Here is a 21,433-nt window from a genome sequence, read left to right as displayed (position 1 = left end):
GACATTTAGAACTCTCGTGAACTTTTCCAGACATTTTAGAAAATCTGGCAAATGTGGTTCACAACTGGTTGAGAGTTGCATACCAATGAGATATTGGTCGGAAGTTTTCCCAATAAAGCATTTCGCTGTGAGCTACAGAAAAGCAAAAATATAAATATGTGCAACAAACACGTTAGGGGTACCATCAGCTTTATTTTAGAGAAATCGGAGCTTTTTTCTCACCTTTCTGCACAGCAGAGTAACAAAACACCGCCAGGAAGAAGATGTGTTTGTCTACTGATGAATGTACTGGTGTGCATTCAATCTGCTGATTTCCACCAGGTCAAATCTCTTCTGAATCAAGTTCATCAGAGTCCTGGAGGAACTCTATTCTGCACGTTTTAGTCATTTTCAGCATTAAAAACGCCTGTTTAGAAGGTTTTCTACCTTCCAGAAGCCTGTTAATCACCGTGATTTAAGGTGGTACTGTGGTGATGGGCTAACCAGTTCGTAGCTGGAACCAACACACAACAGGTCCTGGTGCCAGCTGTGAAGCATTACCAGAACCGCTCTGGGTCAGCAGAAGCCATCCGGGAGGTCTAAGGCTGAAGTGATTGTTAAAACAGAGCCCAGATTGTTTTGAACCATATGTACTTCTGCTCTCCCCCCCCAACACACACACACACACACACACGCACACACACACGCACACGCACACGCACACACACACACACGCACACACACGCACACACATGCACACACACTTTGTGCCGCTCTGCGGTTGTGTTGGCGCCAACACAAAATGGCTTCCATATTTTGAACTACCGTAACTCTTCAACCGTTTAGGCAATCAACATAATTCCAACGGATTCGGAAAGCTGAGACTCTACGCTTTCTAGTGGTTTACAACACATTACGGTAATGTTACGCAGGTCCCTGCCCAAGAACCAGAAAATGATCACACTTCCTAGAGGAGCGAAAGAATTGTTCAGACACGTATTTTCAACTTCTTTCTCTTCTACTGATATAAATAATAAATGTTTTCTGTAAATATCTTACTCTATGTTTGTATATAGTAATTTTAGGATATATTTAGTAATTTTTGCCATTGTTTAGCCGTGTTTGTACTCGTTTTACCACCCGTAGCATTTTTCACTGGGGCTTTTTATTATTTTATGTTTCGTTTTTCTAAATAATAAAAGAAATCAGGAAATCTTCTAGAAAGAGGACATTTCCCTAAAGATTTGTTGATGAGGAGCAAGATGTGCCCACATTGTTTTTCTGACACAAACGCAGTAAGTGCCTCTGCACTAAATATTTTCTACTAAACACGTTCCAGTTTTTGTTGTCTAGTATTTCTGGTAATACTATTACTATTATACTACTACTGCTACTTTCAGGAAAACAAAGGATTCAGGTGTGAGTGAAGATGATTTCCCATCACAGCTGCAGTACGGTTATCTACAGTTCAAATATATTTCTGGCTTTAGTTCTGTATTTTATTTTATTCAGTTTTCATGTTCTAGTATTTACAGCTTGAATAAATGTTATTAATTTGATATATTTTTAATTTTAGAGACTCTTCTGATGAAGAGCCATCCACCAACACCATCAACAGGCAATGTCAGGGACAGGATCTTGCTGGAGATGCTCCACATCTTCTGGACTCCTGGACAAAAAAGTCAAACCCAGGTAGCGTCGACCCACGCCACCCAGATTTATCCCAAGAAGAACCCCTGGCTATCAGCTTCCCCTCAGGGATGAAACGGGTACACTCAGTGTAAAAAAACACTCTCCCTGGATGTGCAAAGAGTGCAGGAAAGGGTTTTGTCTGCAGCAGGACAGGAACTGCTCTGCAGAAGACCACAGCAGCTAAAGACGCCTGAACATTGACGGACAATATCACCTGAAACTCAGACACTGAAAGTTGTACATGTAAAAAAAAATCAATACAAGGTTGTAATACATGTTAGGTTTGATTTCTGCTATTTAAGATTTTTATTTATGTACATTTGTATTTTCTATTCATACATTTCTGAAGAAAAATCTAATCAGTTTTTTGTTTTTTCTGTCATTACATACCGTTTTGGGTAATGTCAAGCAAAATGACTGCAAAATCTTTACAGTTACCGAAAGCTAAGCTTGTCCCGAAAATGACGTAAATGTTTTTGTGCAGATAGGACCGTTTTTGACAGATTTATTAAAAGCTAAAGATAAACATGGCCAGGCGGACTTGAACAATGGCAGTACTAAAAAGGAGTCGGATTAGACACAGGAGTGTGCCTCTCTCGTCTGTCGGAAAGCAGACCTAAGTGACCTGTGTTCATTCCCCTCCTTCCTTCCTCGTCACTCCTGCTTTTGCCTTTTCATTTTCCTGCTTGTTGACTCATCAGCATGCAGAACTGCACAGCTGCTCCTCGGCATCCAGCATGCTGGCTTGTCAATAAAGGAACCGCGGCACCTCAGCGAGGCCTCCAGCTCTTCGCTGACATCTCTCTCAGCAGCCCAGACTCCCGCAGTTAATGAGCACGTCATTGTTGAGCAAGCTAGAGAAACTAGAAGAGTGAGGAGGCAGAAGTGGTCATGAGGCGAGCAAAGTAATGGAGAGGTGGAACACCGGGATGAGACGGAGGTGAGAGATGCACGAGGACAGATTCTGTAAAACATTAAAGGCAGTTGTCCTTAAATCTGCAGTGCAGCACTTTCGGTGTAGAAGCAGAGAGGTGGTGGAGGTACAGGGTGTGTGTATCAGAGGAGCTGAGGGGGGAAACTGTGCTGCTCAGTGGGAGGTGACATTGAGAACGTGCAGTTTCAAGGACAACATGGAAATATCACACAGAGTCGCCACGAGGCACGCGGGAGCTGTGGCCACACGAGGAGCGGAGGAGACGTCTGCAGCAGAGTCAGGAGGATCAAAAGCAGGGAGCTAATTTTTTTACAGAAGGAAAAGAAAATGGGCTTCGGCTTTGATGCAACAATGCTTTCTCATACTCAATATTACAAAAACAAACCTGCAGCAACTTCTGCTCCATATCGGTTCTTATTTTAAAATACACTTAGCGTGCAGGAACATCCCCTCAGGATCAGACTGGTTTATTTCACTTTACTGTGACTTCAGGAGCAGCTGCAGAAGCACTAATCCTGTATTCTCCAGAGACGGCTATGTTCAGGGTGAGGAGCAGCTCTGGGGAGTAATTACTAGCAGTCAGTGTCTTACCTGCAGTAGAGAGCCATCAGGGTGATCTCCATATGGAGAATCGGGGAGGAATTCTTATGTAGGAGTCACAGTTAAAGTCAGTATCTCACTGGGATGAGCCTGGAGGCATTCTGAATATGATAGAGACGTGTATCTGTTTATGTTTATTTATTTGGCAGACGCTTTTATCCAAAGCGACTTACAATTTATAACCTAGAGGGCATGTTGTGATCTGTGGGGGAAACCGGAGAACCCGGCGGAAACCCACGCATGCATGGGGAGAACACGCAACTCCACGCAGAAAGGCCGCAGCCGAGTTTCGAACCTGCAAGCTTCGTGCTGCGAGGCAACAGTGCTAACCACTGCGCCACCATGCAGCCATCTGCTGCAGCAATCTGATGATATGATATACATCACAATACAGAAGAAACAATATGATATACTGCCATACTAAAAGCCTGATGATTTTTGTAATTTTTAGACTAAATTTAATTGAAAAACTCAGGCCAGACGCTTCCAAGACACGACCAGTTTCATCGTAGGATCTCGTTCCAGCAGAACGAAGATGGTAAAAACTGCTGCCACCTAGCTGTCAGAATTTAAATTACACCACATAAATTGATAAATGGCTTGTATTCACACAGCACCCATCAAGGTTTTATAACCCCCCAAAGCACTGTACAACTCACCCGTCATCACCCTATTCACATACACACATTCACACACTGCTCATGACAAATACAGTAAATTCTCAATACAAAATCAATACACAGCTTTTAAATATTGATTCAGTATCATAACGTAAATAACCGTGACATTTCAGTGTATTGGTATTTTCTTAAGCGCTTAGGAATTCTTAAAAAATATCTTTTTTTTTGTGTCAGACTGACTCATAAAGGTCTTGTTAAATCTAACCCAATGGAAAACCTTCATTTTATAACCATGTAATAAAGATCTACGATGCAAAGCAAAGTGAAACTCTGAGATTAGTTTCAGGGCGACAATAAAAGAGTGTTCTCAGCCAAAAGAAAGAAAGGAAAGCTCTAGCGAGCTCCTTGAAGCGTGTCGAGGAGTTTCTGTTCAGAAACAAAAGAGATTTCTGAGGAGAAGAAGAAAAAACACAGGTCCTATAGCTGATGAGGCTAGCAAAGGTCACAAAGCCATTTCTAAAGACTTCTAATGCACAGTCAGACGGATCCAATGGAACAGGAGAAAACTTCCCATAACGGGTCAGCCAATTAACCCCCCCCCCATATAAATAAATAAAGCAGCAAAGGTCACTGAGAATCACTTCTACAACTCTCATCCGCTGACCTTAAAAATAACATCATCTGTGCTTAATGATTTATATTAGAAAGCTGAAACTCATAACTCATAAATCTACCTGTTAGTTACCCAAGATCAATTAAAATGCCACTTTTATATGTTAATTCAAAGAAAAATAGGTTTATTTTCCAGATAAAGAGTAAAGTGCAGCAACATTAGCTCTGCATCACTTTAAATCTATATCCATACCAAGTTCCTGAATATCAGTTATTTCTTATTAAAAACTACAAATCCTCAGATCCAGTCAGTAAAATTAAAACGAATAAAAATATATTTCAACTCTTTTTCAGTTTTCATGTAAAGTTTGAACCGGCGGATTCGTCGCTGGAGCAGTTGTGTCAATAAAACCTAGAAAACTGCTCTCATCAAAGTTATGTTTAATATAAACTCTGTGCATGGGGACATTACATTACATTATCTCCACACGCAACAAATATCCAGGAACGTATTCAGCTCTTACAATGTTTTATTAGAATAATGTTTCCTGCTGCTCGGGGATTATGAAACAGAAGGTATGAATGAGTGTTATCGTAGCCTCTGAGTGCGGTTTCGCTTTCCGACGACCTCTGAGGATGATTTTAATCGCGTCTCATTTAGGGCTGGGCGATATGGCAAAAATAGAATATCACGATTTTTCCGATATTTTATCACGATTTCGATTTTATCACGATTTTTTATCCATGAATAGCATAACTTCAATTGCGTATTAAAGAAGAGAAACATTGAATAAACAAACATTTATTCATATTAGGGATAATCAACACAGTGCTAACGCACTTATATTTTAAACTCACACCAGAGATGATAAAAGCCCTGAGAGAAACAATTACAAAAATCTGTTTTTCTCGTTTTTCAAGTAACTTAACATAAATTAAAATCGTAAACATATTTAAAGTGCAAACATGTCAATTGCAAACGTATTGTGCAAACATGAACTTGTTCAAAATACTATGTAGCTCCCAGTTGCTCATGTAGTGGATAGTTAAGCTCAAATACGGCTCTGATGTGCAGCTGGACCAGAGATCGCTTGTGGTAGCAAATAACTGCACATTCTGAATATTTTCTGCAACTCTCTCTTTGCATTCAGCGTACATGCGTGGAATGGCAGTGTTCGAAAAATACTTACGGCTGGAAAACTCGTAGCGCGGATCCAATGTTTTTATCATTTTCTTAAATCCCACTCCTAATGTTTGCACGGGACACAAATCTTTAACCAAGTGGTACGTCACTGCATCTGTCACTCTGTTCCATCGTCTGCTGTCTCTGTCGTAGGGAGTGAGTTTTGTGTGTTTCTGTTAGCGTTTGCTGCCTGGAAGAAGCACTAGCCGCTGCAGCCGCAGGCTTTTTAGCTTTAGCTGCCAGCTGGCTCTCATTGTATTGTTTGGGATGCCTTCTTTTCAAGTGATTAAACAAGTTTGTGGTGTTGCCATCACTTGCCTTGACGCTCTCCTTGTAAATGACGTTTCGCTGCTCTTCGTCATCTGGTGAAAAACCAAACCAGTTCCATTAATGAACGAGGCGTTCCTCTTCGGAACGAAACCTCGTTGTCGCTCTCAGCCGCGGCCGAAGCCATGTTTGTTCACACACAGGTGAAAACAAGCGGGGCACTAATATATTACTATGACTCACTCTGATTGGTTAAGGGTCAAACAAAGGCGTGTCGTTCGCCGGAGGTAAGTTCCCTTTTCGTTCAGAGGCAGAAATTCAACAGCAGAGCTGTGAATCGTGATAAAAAGGTCTCTCAAAAATGACAGACCGTCAGATGTGTAGATCGTAAAACGGTCTAAAATCGTCATATCGCCCAGCCCTAGTCTCATTGCAGAACTCCTAGCTTCCTTTTTCCCTCCTGAAGGGAAGGAACCGGTGGAGCAGATGCACTTCAGTCGTCTGCATCAGCCCGCGATGCTCCAGGCAGTATTGGGAGGCCATCTTTACTAATGGGTGTATGTATGTTTATCATTAAGCCCCTCCCTAAGCAGGAAGGGTTTCAGTCAGATTAGTGGAGGATGCAACTGGAGTGAGACACACGGAGGTTAGAATCGGTCATGTCTATGTGGAGCAGGAGCATCCATCCTAGAGTGTGACCTTCGTCTGATTCTGCCGCCTCTAAACCGGCTCCGATTCCTCCCTCATCAACTCCCAGCATCTCAATAAGACACCAAACACGCTTTGTCCCATTATAGCAGCTTCCTCCTGCAGAAACGTCTATAATTAGTCGATGATCAGATGACTTTTAATGGGTTTGTGTGAAAACAGCCGCCTGTTTCAGATTTCTGCTCTCAGCAGGATTCATATCATCAAACTAATGGGATTCTACTAGGGTTGTCACGGTAACCGGTATAGCGGTAAACCCCGGTAAAAAAAGTTGACAATAAAAATAACCGTCCAGTTTTTAAAAAACTATATTATCTCGGTGGGTTTACCGTGGCCGCGGTTTCAGCGCGGTGACCCTTACCAGCCACCGTCGCTTCAGCTGAAGTTCCCGCGGCGCGCACACCACACGCACTTTTTAATTTGCAACGGCACCAAAACTTTGAAGCTGAAATAATGGCCGAAGGAGGAGACGGCAGCGCCCAGGACATCCAACAGCCCTCAAAGAAGACTACATCGGAAGTATGGACATATTTTGGATTTCTGAAAAATGCTGAGGGACAGTTAATAGAAGACTGCTATCCCGTTTGCAGAACGTGCAGGAAACAAGTGTCTGCAAAAGGCAGCAACACTTCGAATCGAATGGCACATCTGCGTGACCATCACCCACGTCTCTACAGCCAGTGCAAGGTAAGTTAACATTAGCATTTTAGCTTAAATGCATGACGTGAGGACTTTTGGCTGAGGGAGAATGCAACGAGTCACTATATACTGCAGCCGCAGCGCCCTCTGCCAGCATTTAAACCGTGTCACGGACACCCTGTTGCTGGATGAAGCATCTTATTTGTTGATGATGAAGAGAAATATACAATTAGTTCCTTGTCATTGATTTGTTTACTTATTCAATGCCATTTATACTTGAACATTTGGATTTGATTACATAGTGTAGTAGTTATTTTAGTAATTTGTTTAAAGTGGCTATTTGTTTTAAATACATATTTTTTAAGGTTGACTTGTACAGTGCTCAAGTCAAGTGTGGACTGGAGTTTTAGATTTTCATTTTGATAATGAAGAAAACAAGTATATGAGAAAACAAGTGGTGTTTCTTTGATTTGTTTACATATTGTTTATGTTTTGAATGTTTGGATTTGTATAATTTAAACCTGCACTGACTACTGTAACATGTTCCAGAAAAATAAGCTATTTGTTCCTTTACTTGTGAAAAGTTGCACTTTTGCTAAGACTTTGTGTTATTTTAGGTTTAATAAACACTGTTAAACCTTTTCAGAACTATTTCAGTTTGTGTAGAACAGGACTATCAATGCTTTCTGAACATATGCAACACCGTTTAAAAAATACCGCGATAATACCGAAAACCGTGATAATTTTGGTCACAATAACCGTGAGGTTAAATTTTCATACCGTGACAACCCTAGATTCTACCGAGTGCTTGATTGTGCTTTTTCTTAATCTCAGATCTACGTGGATGTTAGAGGTGTGCCGCTGCAAATGTCAAACATCCTTTAACTCGTCAAAACTCTGAAATTGTGGTTTGGTGCACAATATTTGTGATTTCCAGAGTCGGAAAGGGTTTATAATAACGTCTTCCCGTGATAGATAATAGAAACCTCTGCTGATCATTAGTTCAACAATAAAACGATGCTTTAAAGATGTTCCAGACAATAAAAGCATAAGTTCCAGTAATTCACAGACATTGACAGTTGGGCACAGAGGGAGGTACAATACAGCAGGAGTACAGCGAGTTCATTTAGATGTAAAGAAAGATGAGCAAATTTACTTATAAATTAGTAACTGTAAAATTCATTTATTTATGATAACTTGATTTGCATAGGCAGGTTTCATAAAAATGAAAATAAATAACCATAATCAATATGGCTATTTACAAGTCAGCTTCCAACAGATAGCTGCTTTTGTTTTTCTGACTATTGGGACATTTTTCTCCTAGATATGAAACATTTAACCCGAGAATCAGAAAATAAACTCGTGCAGGATAAAAAGATGCACCTAAAGGGGTTTTCAGACCATTTATTTCTGAGAAACTGAGTTAGTATCCTTCATGATTGATGGGCTAATGGCTAGTCCAACCAAAGAGAACTGCTGCTATCTTGAAACGGTTTCATTCGCATAAATGTCATGTCATTCAAAGTGATTGTAGAAATTTTTACACATTTTCTGCATGGCAGGGTCATTTTCACAGAGATATTAAAAAAGTCGCGTTGGTGCTAAAATTAGCTGCCGATATCACAGAATTACATGGAAAGTGATATTAATGGTAGTTAAAGTGATGGTGTGTATTTTCCCTGGCGATAGGGGGCAGGATATACCTAAATCATCGCAATCCAGCTGGATTTTTGTGTTTAAGTAAGACCTAACCATTAGGGTCAAAAATCCCTTGGAGCTCAACCTCCATCAAATTGACAAGCACATCAGACTCCCTTTCATCACTGGCAGTGAGCGAAAAGGTAAATGTGTAAAACAACAACGTTCATGTATGGTGACAGTTTTGTAACTTCTTGCTACAAACCAGTAAACACATTTTGTCCTCGCGGGCTCCTGTAGAAGGAAACATGGCGTCTATTATGGCGTCGCCCAGAGACTTAGACCCGCTCCCATGTATTTTAGACCTGATTTTTATGGTTATATGTTATGAATCCGCCAATAATTTTCAACTGGGCATCATTTTGTTCATTTTCAACATTTTGATGGAGATTTCCAAAGATTATCAGTAAAAACTACACAAAAGGTTTTAGAAAATATTTTGGGAAGGAAAATTAGAAAATTTTAGTTTGGAAGCTTTGGTCTTGGCTGTGTCTGAAGTAGCCATCCAGAATGATGTAAAAGCTCTTTCTCCAAACACAAGCTGATCAGGCAATGTGGAATATAATTATTTATGACTTCTGCCCCCCCCCCCCCCCCCAAATACCCTAAGTTAATTGATCCACTGTGTGTTTTAATTAACTTCTCCTCCGTGGTTGGTTTTGTTTTCTCTCCACCGTACGTCTAGCAGCACACAAACTTCCACTGTTTACTGCCGCTCTGAGAGCAGGGAGGAGATCTGCAGGCTTCAGCTCCTCATCAGGCTTCAACACCTATAATTGTGCAGAACTTGGCACTCGAAGGAAGCAGCTTAAAGATAATTAGAGAGAAAAAGCTCAAAGGAGACGTTTTTATCTATTACAGAATATAAACACGGTTCTGCCTTGACTGTCCCTCCTCCACCCCGTCTGGTGGGTGCAACCCCCCCCTTCCACACACACACTTGTTGTGTCTCTGTGTCCCATGTGAACCTGTCCAACGGGGGCCGTTGAGTCCTTGGCCACCTTCTCCTTGAGAAACTGCTGCATCAGACAGGCGGCTAATGGGGCAATAACACATCCTGGGCAGCAGCGGCACGGCCTCTTTGGGGGTATTCAGTTACACCGCAATGCTTCTGTCTCCTACAGCTCTGGCAGATTCATCGCTCCTCTCGTGAGGAAGAAAAGAAATGATAATCTAAAAAAAAAAAGAGAGAGAGAGAAGGAAACATAATGGCGTCCATGCTGCCCTTGCTTCCTGTCTGGATGATACCATTCCAGGAAGGGAGGAAAGGAGGGAGCTGGAACTAACAAGCTCTGTTTTCACAGACAAGCGTATCTGTACTCATCAAAAGAGGGCGGCCTATCTGGGATTCAGGCTGCTATCAACAAAAGAGCACCCAATCCTCCCTCCCCAATCAACTGTAGAGCCTCTGCACATCTGCATGATGATAAGTGAAGAGTCTGATCAGACTGGACGTCTTGTGCTGTTAAGATCATCACAAAACAAAAAAAAGGGACAGACTGTGTCTCCAATCGTCCTAAAAGTCATCCTGATACATATTCAAGAAGACACTGATGTGTGTGTGTGTTGCTGTTTTGTGCGAGTTGTTGTCTGAGAACACAAAATTCAGCAGAATTCTTCTTCATAGGAGTGTTTCCGCTATTGGAGTTCTTAGAAATTTCTGGAGCACTGAGGGGGTTACTACAATGGTTCAGTCCTTCCAGCCATTGTGCCTCCATAAAAATTCAGTTCTGTTAGGACTTTGCCAAAACGTCAAAATATCGTGATTGCTTTGGCAGTGAGTGATGTCACTGATCAGCACAAAAAAAAAGCATCCAGGAACGTTAATAGCACTAAAAGTTTAATTATGTGGAAGAACGGCATATTTTAAACCATTCGGAGGATCGGGAGAGAGGCTATGATGTAAAAGGTGGCATTCAATGACCAGAAGAAGCGTTGTTTTTTACGATGCTCTGTGAGACAACAAAGCCCCGTGAATTACATCATTGTGGGAGATTTTCAGAGGCGCTTTCTGGTGTTTGGAGTTTAGTAAAGATTTAAAGCAGCATCAGCGCCGGTCGCTTTCTTTTCCTTTCGTTCTGCTTCACCAGGAACTCTTCCAGTTTTACAAATGGCAGCTGCTTTGGTGACATTTGCCGATGGGACTTTCCTACTGAGTTACAACCATCAACCTGCTCAGTGACTCTACCGGGCCATTTTCCCCGAGTACCTACTCCCGTTGAGGTACTCCGTTGGTTCCGGAAAATGTCCCTTTTTGCCGGCCCGCTGAAGTGGAAACACACGCTTGCTGTGAAGATCCAGTACAATGATCCTGAAATTCCAACAGTTGAAACATGTCTACTGAAGAGGTAAAAAGAGCCCTTCAGTACTTCAGTCCACAGGGAAGAATTTCCTTCTTCCAGTTTGTGCAATGGGAATCTACGAATCACCTGGCCAGCGCATGACTCACTAGAGCCTGACACCTGCATAAGACCAGGATGGGACAAAGTCCTCCACGCCTAACGGGGCCCCGTGGGTGAGACAGGCGACGCTGATACGAATCGCTGCAACTCAGAGGCAGCAAAGCAAATATATTATTCATTAGAAAAAACTTAGAGGAGTGACTCAGAGCCACGGGGACGCAAACACACAAGCAGAGTGAGAACGGGGTTGACAGGGTTTAACCCGCCTACACCAACAAACAGAAAGTACATTAAAAAGTAAAGTCGGGAATGGCAGCGTTCCTTTTATAGGGATTAAAGGGGGATGCAGTTGTCTCCTGAACGAGCCATGGTCCCCTGACAGGGAAATTACAGGAAGCACAACGCAGGTTTGCTCTTCAGACTGGGCGTTTTTTTTTTAGGGTGAACTGACCCGTGATATTTATTATATGACAGATGTGAGCTGCAAGCACCCGTCTGCATTGTGCAGGAGGAGGACCAACGTGGTTTGTGCACGTCGTTGGAGATGAAGCTGAAGCAACGTGCAGCCATGAGTGTGTTGATCCGAACTAGAGCTGAAACAACTAATTGATTTAATCGATTATAATCGATTATTAAAATAGTTAACAACTTTTTTAGTCATCGATTAGTTGTTTAATAATCATATTTTACCGCATAAAGTCTATTTTTTACCACAATCTGACATCGGTTACAAGCTGTTAAATTTGCCGCCAGTGTGTGGCAGTAATGAGCCACTGATCTACCAGTGGAGCCGTAGAAGAAGAAATGAGCCAATGGGTGCCCTCGGTTTTCATGACGTATCACGTTACTGACGCTCATCTTGCTGTGAGAGATGGCGGAACAAGAGGAAATACGGAAGAAAAATAGAAGCGACAAAACTGAAGAGAAACCCCGGACTAAAACCTCACGAGTATGGGAGCACATTTGAGACGAAAGCATGTGGGGGCTGATGCAGCAGAGGAAGAGCACCGCGGTCAAGTGAGCCGTCATTTGGAAGAGCCAGCCCGGTAAGTAACAGAAAATAAACAAGCTGGACTTAGTGTTTTAGCTGAGTTCGTTATAGTGGATGTTAAACATGTTTTTTTGCCGCGTCAGTCTGCGGTGTTCTACTTCTGATTGACTAGATGCAATCGTGAATCTCCTCCGTGTTGTGTATCATGCGCTTGCCAAATTTAGCACGTCTGTTTATAAGAATGTTCTCGTTAAGAGAAAAACGGCACAAACCCATAACTATGTTTCTCATTCAAAAAAGGACAACTCCGCGGAGAAAAATATACAGACAAGCTGTGTCCAGGTGAATATAACGCGGCATAGTTGTACACTTTCAATTTTTAAATACAGGAGAAATTCAGAAAAAGTCATTTTTTTACTATTAAAAGGCTGTTTTACTATCTAACGCTGTAAAACGCCTCACAACACATTTTTATCATGTTTCTTAAACAGTATTACACAAAATAAACATTTTTCACATTTCTCTGGCTAATTTAAACACTCCCGACTCAAAGTAAAAACCTCATGAGCTTCTTACTTAGAGCTTTTTAATAGTAAAAATGTTTTACTTTTTTCTGAATATCTCCTGTTGCGGGCTATTTTGTAGAACGTAACCCTCAAAATAAATGATCACTGTATATTGTTAATTAATTCAAATAATATAATATTGATTTAGTGTTGTAGTGTGTGTGCTGCTTTATTTTATATGTGTACTTATTTCAGTCTATTTGTGTTTCTTATGCAGAAAAAAACAAGCAACGATGGACAACTACATGGGGAAGAAGACACTCACCCCCCAGCAATTCATACCACTTACAAACTCTATTCTAAACATGCTGGTAAAAGACATGAGGCCACTATCCATGGTGGAAGGAGCAGGCTTCCAGCTAATGCTAAAAATTATTCTGGACTGATATTTTGCACTGTTTAGCTCATTTTATACTGCTGACTGTGTTCATGTGCAATAAAATAGATTGCAGTCAACTGCACAATTCTCTTATGTTTTTTTGTTCTTAACTGAAATGCATCCATCACTTGTATAGGTTAAATAGCTAAACAATAACAAACCGATTAATCGATTAATCGAAAAAATAATCGACAGATTAATCGATTATGAAAATAATCGTTAGTTGCAGCCCTAATCCGAACCCGCTCACTCCGTTCCAGTTCCCTTCTGCTCTGGATCTCACACTCGAAGCTAAATATGTGATGAGCCGAGCTGCAGCGAGAGTCACCAAACACACAACTGCGAATTTCCAGTTGCAGAAAAATAAAGTGAGAAGAGTCTCCTCGGTCGAGGCATAATTAGAGCTCACGCTGAGCCGGGGAGACAAAGCTTGGCATCGTGGGAACAAGGCTCGCCTGACGAGGCCTCTCCGTGTTTAAATCCTTGAAGATGAGCCGAGAGCGTGCCTGGCATCCTTCCAGGAGACGCGCACCAGCTCAGAGCAAGTTCAAGGAGGAGACAGAAATGAGTATGTAAGAATGGAGCGGCAAGAAGACGTCTTTGAGAGAATCCATGTAGATTAAGGGCTTGGATTAAATCAGACAATTCATTCCTCCTCTTAGTGGGGGAGCAGAGATCCTACAGGTGAGTCATCGGGTTTGGTGCCACTTTGAAGTGGGTGCGCCTCAGCAGGGTGCCGAGCTCTGGAATTAGTACCTCTCTCCTCGCAGATCCGAGAGCTCTCAGTGTTTTGTTGCTGCTAAGAGGATTCCCGGGATGTCCCAACAACCGAGAGCAAGGTTTTAGGTCCTAATCTACAAATTCAAAGATGCTGATTCTCCGCTGATGTTAAACACCTTGGATGTGAGTGACGGCACCGAGGTGGGGGTAAGAGTGTTACAGCTTAAAGCAGAAAACACAAACAGCCTACAGGAGGATTTAACCGCCCTTCGCCAACCACAGCGACACCTGAAGAGAGTTTTATTTACATTTTGTCTAATTCAAGGGTTGATTGTTGTTTTTCTCCACGAGGAAAATACGTTCTTGCTCCCTGATCGACCTCTGTACGGTAACACCACTCCAGGCTGCTTTTGGCTATTCAGAGGAACACAAAAGGCCTTCACAGGAAGTCATTCAGCCCTGCCAGGAGACACCTCCATCGTACCCGCCCAAATAATCACAAAAACATGGGGATGGTTGTCAGTCAACATCAGTCTGCTTCCAGATCAAATACACACATGAAAGCACACACCAAAGGATGCTTTAACATCAATATCACACACGGAGAGAGGAAAAATGCTGCTGCAACCCTGAAGCAACAGTCACTCTTCTTTGTTTATTCACACATTTATATAAAACCAGAGGAACCAACATGGACTTCATTCCTCCCTCCACAGGCTCAGGCTTGCCTTAAACCTCCACACGTGCAAAAACAGCTGAAGCCAACTGGAAGGAATTTTTTTTATTAAATTTATAATCCACACAAAAATGTGATGTGGCATTGCATAACACTTTGTCATGTTGCAATAATCTCTGCCAAGTGCTCTAACTGTTCCAGATTCGCTCTGCTCGGTTAATCCAGAGGCGAACCGTATCAGCAAAACAACTCAGAGTGGTGCAACCCTCTGGTGCTAAACAGAACTGCTGACATCAACCTGCACCCTTTGGATTTTGAACACGCAAACTTTGTTGTTTTGGATTAAAAATTGCAGAAGAAAATTAATTCACAAGAGAAATGCAGCTGGAGAAACAAAAGGTTTGCTCCAACAGGTAACAAAACTGATTACACAGCTGAAGGAGCCAGACTGAGGAGGTTCAGACCATAAAATGAAGTTCAAGCTCCAGACGGGGCAGCAGAGGCCAACAGAAACACAAGCTTTAACCGCAGACTCAGTAAATAATAAAACTAAACTATCAGAGGTCCAACAAGGCGCTTCAGCATTGTTCTTCAAACTGTAGAGAAGATGGAAAGGGATATGTCACCTCTAAATGAACTTTAGTTGGTTTCTATAGTCCCCAGAGTAAGATAAGTGAGAAAAAGCATTTTCTAACCAGCCCAGTCATTCTTCTGATCTGGCAAAACTCTGTTAGCTGTGTCACGTCCTTGCACCGACGGCTTAAGCCTGATTTATACTTCATCAGCTCGAGTGGAGTTGCGCACAGGCATTAACAAAGATGTTTTCCCTTCAGACTTCTATGTTGACTGGGGAGAGTTGCAAAGCAATTCCCCTCCAGTACAACAGAGGGCATAGCACTTTTCTGCGGTACCTTTTCACCATTACAGTCACGTATCCATCCAAGATGGTGTGTTTACTATTGTGTTTACATTGTTTTAATGTATTTCAGAGACTTTTTAACACAGACATATCTGCCCACCAATCTTATCCAACTGTTCATGCGATCAAAACTTCTAAACCCACATTTTCAGTCATTTTCATCCACGAATAAAACACTTGCTGTGTATCTTTTTACTCCTTCAGTTACGAGTGAATAAATATTCAGATTTTCTGACTTTTTCACAAGGCGTTCTTCTCGTATCGGCCGCTAATTATCTAGGCTGTTGAAGAATTTAAAGGAAGTAGCGTCCTGACCGATCACAAGCTTGCGGTCTCCGTTATTTTTGACAGATAGTTAAAAAAGTAGGTGTGGATCTGTCAGCCTCTGCAAGCCTGTAGGAGAGTCCTTGAGTCGACGCATAATGGCGCTGCGTGTCTCCACACCCACGCAGACGGAGAAGTAGAAGTTAGGACTTACACTGTGCTTTGCCATCATGTAGTCCCATGTCTAAATTGGTTCCTGTAATTAGTTTGTGTAACTCATCAATGTCATTTGCAGTTGATATGATTATTGAGGTCAAATTAGCATCACTATTAATTAACTTTCATGAGTTTTTCACACAAAATGCTAGCTGTTACCATTCACTTACAGTGTTTATGCTAAGCTAAAGCTAACAGAGTACTGACTGATCAGGAAAATGGCGTGGCTGGTTTCAAAATGTGTTTTGACTTATCTAACTCTGAGGAATACGGAAACAGACTAAATTTCACTTAGGGGTAGAATATGCCTTTAACTCGGAGTCCAAATTTTTACTTGATCCAGTTAAAAATGTTACCTTGTTCTTCTGCAACACTCAAAACAAAAAACAAACAAACACAAAAAAAAACGGTTTATTCTCTTATTTTCTGCCCATTTTTCAAAAATGTTCACAGATCTTAGCGTAGTTTTAGTTATTGCCATTTACCAAAACTAAACTAAACTAAAAAGGACCTTAGCAAATGTTAAATTGGCAATTTTACTGATAATGAGCTAAACTTTCATGAAGCTAAAATGACCTATGCTTTGGCCCAAAACATCTTTAACTCGATCTTTCCTGAACACAGGATGGTTTTAGGTTGACTCACCTTTGCATCGTTCTGTGCTGCCACGTGGATCTCTACTTCCTCTTTAAATGCTCGAAAATTGAATGAAACACATCCATTAATTTTCCATCAATGTTTGGGTTTTAGTGAATATTTACCTAAAACAAGCCGATTCAAAAAGTCCCCATTAGTGATGTCATAAATGGGAAAATCAGAATAGAGCCACCTTTCACCTGGAAGACAGGAGCTACAGCTGGAGGAGCAGCGGCTCTTCTCCAAGCCCACTGGCGCATATCCAAACTTCTCAGTAGCCCGAGTCTGGGATGGGTGGGCGTGGCCAGCAACAGTTTCTATTCTTAACCCCATAACACCTGAATTTATTTTCAATTATAAATAGTTTTCACTTGTGGAGTTTCTTCCAGGTAAATGCAGTATTGTGGTTGCATTTGGAGCGAATGCAGGTTTGATGCAAATTTGTGACAACCGGCGTTAAGGGCAAAGCCCTGAAATGGCTCATTCTGGAAGGTACTGAAAATGTCATAAACAAATCAGCTTAAATCACTTTATGTTAGAGAAATTCTGTGCAAAGAACTTCATACACACGATTACAACTAAAGAAAAAATACCTCATAATGTCTCCTCTTAAGGTGTGCCAGGCCTTTTTGGCAGTATGGAATCAGGTTTCTGGCCAGCGATGCCTCTGATAAAATGCAGCAGACTCTCTGCATGTGTGGTTTTACTGCAAAAGAAACTAGAGAAAGTCTCTTCCCCTAACGTCTGCGTGCACCCTAAGTGTCCAAAACCAAACATAAATTTCTCAATTTCATCTGATCAGAAAAATCGATTAATCTCATCTATTAAATCACCTCAGGGGAGTCTGTGCCACATCGATTAGGATGTTCAGGAGGCTGATTGAAGAGGAAATCATAACACAAGTCTTTTGTAGAGTGCAGCAGCTAAGCACAGAATTTACTGCGGACATAATAACCCCCTTGCACGCACACACACAATTCCAGGTTACACTGCCTCAAAATGGCTGAGGGGCTTTATTGCTTTCCTACTTTGTTGCAAAAGCAGAAAGGAAAATAATTTCTTTGTGAGTTCTTTCTTTGCACAGCAGCACCAGGAGGAGACATCTTGTAGAAACTGTTTGTCATGGTTGAGCAGAAAAAGCTATGTTTACCTTCTAAGGGGAGTGGGGACGTGTGTGTTGTGGGTCTGTTTGCTCTGAAAATGGGAGCATTGTTGCACGATGACACGCACGTGTGTGTGGCTCTGCAGGTGTCAGAGTCCACGGACAATACGTGGTGAGGCAGCAGGAAAACGAGACATCGGACTCACAGTGAATCCCCAGGGTTTATTAAAACATGGGAAATACTCTCAAAGGTATTATGAGTCGAATCTAGAACATAAAAGAACTCAGCGGGTTGTAAAGAGTGATCTGTTATTCTTCAACTTCTTAAGAATGTTATTACGTGTGATAAATTTGGTTTTTTTTAGCAGCTGCTTTTTGTATCTTGCAGCAGTTTTGCAGGAATTGTTTGTAGCCTTTCTGGTTTAACATCCAGGATTTTTCACTCGGCTGAATTATTTAATCTAATTTAGCTGTTTTCCTTGCTTTTTAGAAACCACCATACTAGATTTGAAAAAAAAAAAGCAGCAGGAAAAAGCACTTCCTGTGACATGTTTCTCTTTCCATGAAAGGTGAGCTTTTTTCAGCATGACACCGGCAGACCTCAAAGGAAGCTGAGGAGAATATTATACTAATTTTATTAAGAGCTATGCTCTATTTATCAGAGAAAATGGTAGAACGTGTTTCCTTTAGGAATGCTTAGCCCGGATTTGCTGCTTCTGCAGAGAAAACATGGAAAATGTTTTGCCAGTAAACTGTTGCACAGGTAGGAATGTGTGCAGTTTTATTATTTCTAAAACACAAATCTACTCATGTGAATGTTTAGATATTTATGAGCTGAAAAGACACAAACACATAAGCAGTTTGATATATATATATATATTTTCTTTTAAATCCGCATTGAAATCAGCTGCAGAAACCCCCACATCGGTCCATTTCTGCTGGTTTGGGCCTGTTTTGGTTTAGAAACTGCCTTCTCCCTGCTGTGTGAAAGTGTGGGACAGGAGGATCACCTGCAGACCATCCTGAGGAAAGAGCCAGAGTTTGATCCCTGAATTTCATTTCCAGCTGTGTGTTTGTGATGCTGTGTTTCTAAAAAGGCCCGAACTTGATCTCTGCAGCAGAAACTGATTTAAAAGCTTCCTGGACCCAAACCAGCAACAGCCAGACCTCAGGAATGAGGTGGAGAACGAACTGGAAGTGATCTGATTAATATTTAACTTCTTGTTTGTGTGATCGTGTCTTGTGATAAGAGAAACGCTCAGACTGTCAACACAAACTCAGGCGGTTAGTTCCTCTACTTGTGGCAGAAATCACAGGCAGCGAGGAAAATCCGCAAAGAGGAGACGGGTTTAAGAGGACGAACGCGGGCGGCTGCTTTTATTTATTTATCACCATCATAATAAATCAGAATTAGCTCATACCTCCACATATCCGGCCAAAGCTGGAACCACGATGCCCAGCACCAGGACAGAAATCGCAGGGACTGGACCCATCTTCAGGCTGCCGTAAACAAATTAAATCCTCTCAGCTGTGGTGAGAAGCAGGAGCGGACCGAGCTGGAGGAGAACCCGTAGAACCGGGACAGAACCGAACCGCTTCTTCTGTTTTAGTATAACAAACCGAGCAGGACGGCAAAGGTCGCCGCAGACTGAGAGTCTCCTCTAGAAATGAGAGTCGGAGATACTGGAGCTGAGCTGCCTCCTCCCTCCTCCCTCCTCCACCTCCCCTGAGCGAACAGCGCCACCCGGCGGCCAGACCGGACCCACCGTGCTGCAGAATAAGGGATAAACAATAAGAAAATACTTGGTTATTTAAAATACTCCTTGTAATTCTCTGAGCTTCTTAAAATAGCATTTTTAGATCATTTGTTTCATTTTCTTTGAATTTTGATTTGGGTGCAGAATCTAAATATTTAAAGGTGTGGGACACTAAAAAAACAGTTTTGACATGAATTTTCCTGATTATAATCAGTCACTCTTGAGTTTTTCATGCAGGCTAAACATGAAAATAGTCTCTTACACCTATCTCCTGCATCAGCTTCTGATGGATTTAAAAAGCCTGACAGATCCAAGTCACACTGTCAGTTAAAGCTGCTATCCGAAGTTTTCCCCTGTCAGGAATTATGTTTGATTTTTTAGAAATCCGTAAAAGTGATTGTCTTATCATGCACTGTATTATAATGTAGACAATACATATTTTATGTTTTTCTAAGTCTGCCCCTGTCCCATAGAGCTCCATGCGATATGAACTGAGTCAATAGATGTATGGACGCCAATTACAGAGCGTGCCCAAGCGTTTAAGGATCACCTCAGCTGATGCAGTTAGCGACCTTTCTCAAGAACAAATATTTAAAATATAAATATATGAATGCACAACATAACATGAGCATAATAATAGTTAAAACAATGTGTTTTAGCTCTGTTTTGTCAGTTAAAGGACCGCGTTCATGAACGAAAGGTGTTGCTTTCGGCTATAAACACAGAAATGAGAACCACCACTTAAGTGTGATACATTTATGAGCCACTAAATGGCGCTATCAGATTTAAAAAAAACAATCCCGGAGTTAACATTTTTATTTTTTATTTTTATTCCGGAGTTAACGTCCATGGACTCACCCTTCTTGACTCACAATGTGGAAGGCTGTTGTTTTAGCATCTGGGAATCAGCAGCCAAAGTCTTGGCTAATAGAAGCTAACAGTTAGCATTAGCAACACCACCACAAGGCAGAAGCTCCTCCAGGCTTGTGGAGATGGAACATCAAAGTTGAAAGTCAGTGGTAGAGTTGCGTTGCTGTTGTTCAATCTGAGGCGAGTCGTCCAAATATCAGGAAATAAGACTCCAAAACCTGCCGTCTGAAGCTCAGCTATGATATGGGTAACTTCTAATTCCTGGAACGAATTACAAGGCATGCAGTCCTACTAGAGACCATTGCAAATGTGTTCATTAAATGAGTTTCTCACACCTTCTACAATATCAGCTGGAAAAAAGATGAGCAACACCTCTAAAATGCAGCCCAACATCATGACACAGCTCCCGCCATGCTTTACAGAAGGCTGCAGTCTGTGTTTTATCTGACCTCTGTTGTAGATACAGAATAACATAATATCACACCTGCTGTTTTAGATTGGATTTCAATTTATTTGTTGTCCGGTTCACCTCAGAAATGCTTCTTGACAACTATTCGGTATCAACTGAAAGATGAAGTATCCCTCCATTAATTTCTAGTCCTGAACTTTGGAAACCCACTTGTCCCATTTTCTTATTTTTTATGAGGACTGTTCTGAGATTTTTCAAGTTATTGGTTATTAAGAATCATTGGTTGAATGTTAAAAGTATTTATGTTTTAAAAATATTAAATGGGACCTTACTTCCTTTATGATTGGTTTCCTTTTTTATTCTTGAATGATTCATAAACCAACAAAGAAAATAAAAAACATGACTCAAAAATGTGTGTCTATAAAAGAGGGGGAAAATATACTAAATGTTTTAGAAGCAGCATATGAAGTGATATCGGGTCTAGTGGGATTTGTGCAAAATGTTGTAAATATTATTGTACAAAATCTTAACAAAAGACTGACTTTTGTGTTTACAGAATTGCTATTTTCTCACATGTCATTTGATACAGGTTTA

The 21,433-nt window shown here is 41.4% G+C and overlaps 1 protein-coding gene and 1 long non-coding RNA gene across 6 annotated transcripts in view; one reads left to right on the top strand and one right to left on the bottom strand.

Annotated features, from left to right (window-relative positions):
* Positions 1 to 19,448, bottom strand: part of aplp2 (amyloid beta (A4) precursor-like protein 2) — a 71,433-nt gene extending 51,985 nt beyond the window's left edge. For all 5 annotated transcript variants that reach the window (XM_054742596.2, XM_054742599.2, XM_054742598.2 and 2 more), the window contains exon 1: positions 19,225 to 19,448. In XM_054742596.2, coding sequence (XP_054598571.1) covers positions 19,225 to 19,296 — 72 coding nt within the window. In that variant the 5' untranslated portion in view covers positions 19,297 to 19,448. The remainder of the gene's footprint in view (positions 1 to 19,224) is intronic.
* LOC139062402 (uncharacterized) lies at positions 12,230 to 13,355 on the top strand. The gene is made up of 2 exons (XR_011515972.1): positions 12,230 to 12,380; positions 13,109 to 13,355. It is a non-coding gene; the product is annotated as an uncharacterized lncRNA (long non-coding RNA).
* Positions 19,449 to 21,433: the final 1,985 nt, after the last annotated feature.

This window comes from Nothobranchius furzeri, chromosome 13 (assembly GCF_043380555.1).
Source record: "Nothobranchius furzeri strain GRZ-AD chromosome 13, NfurGRZ-RIMD1, whole genome shotgun sequence".
In the NCBI taxonomy this organism is placed as follows: domain Eukaryota; kingdom Metazoa; phylum Chordata; class Actinopteri; order Cyprinodontiformes; family Nothobranchiidae; genus Nothobranchius; species Nothobranchius furzeri.
Note: the sequence above shows the minus strand (reverse complement) of the source record. Positions and strands in the feature narration are given on the sequence as shown.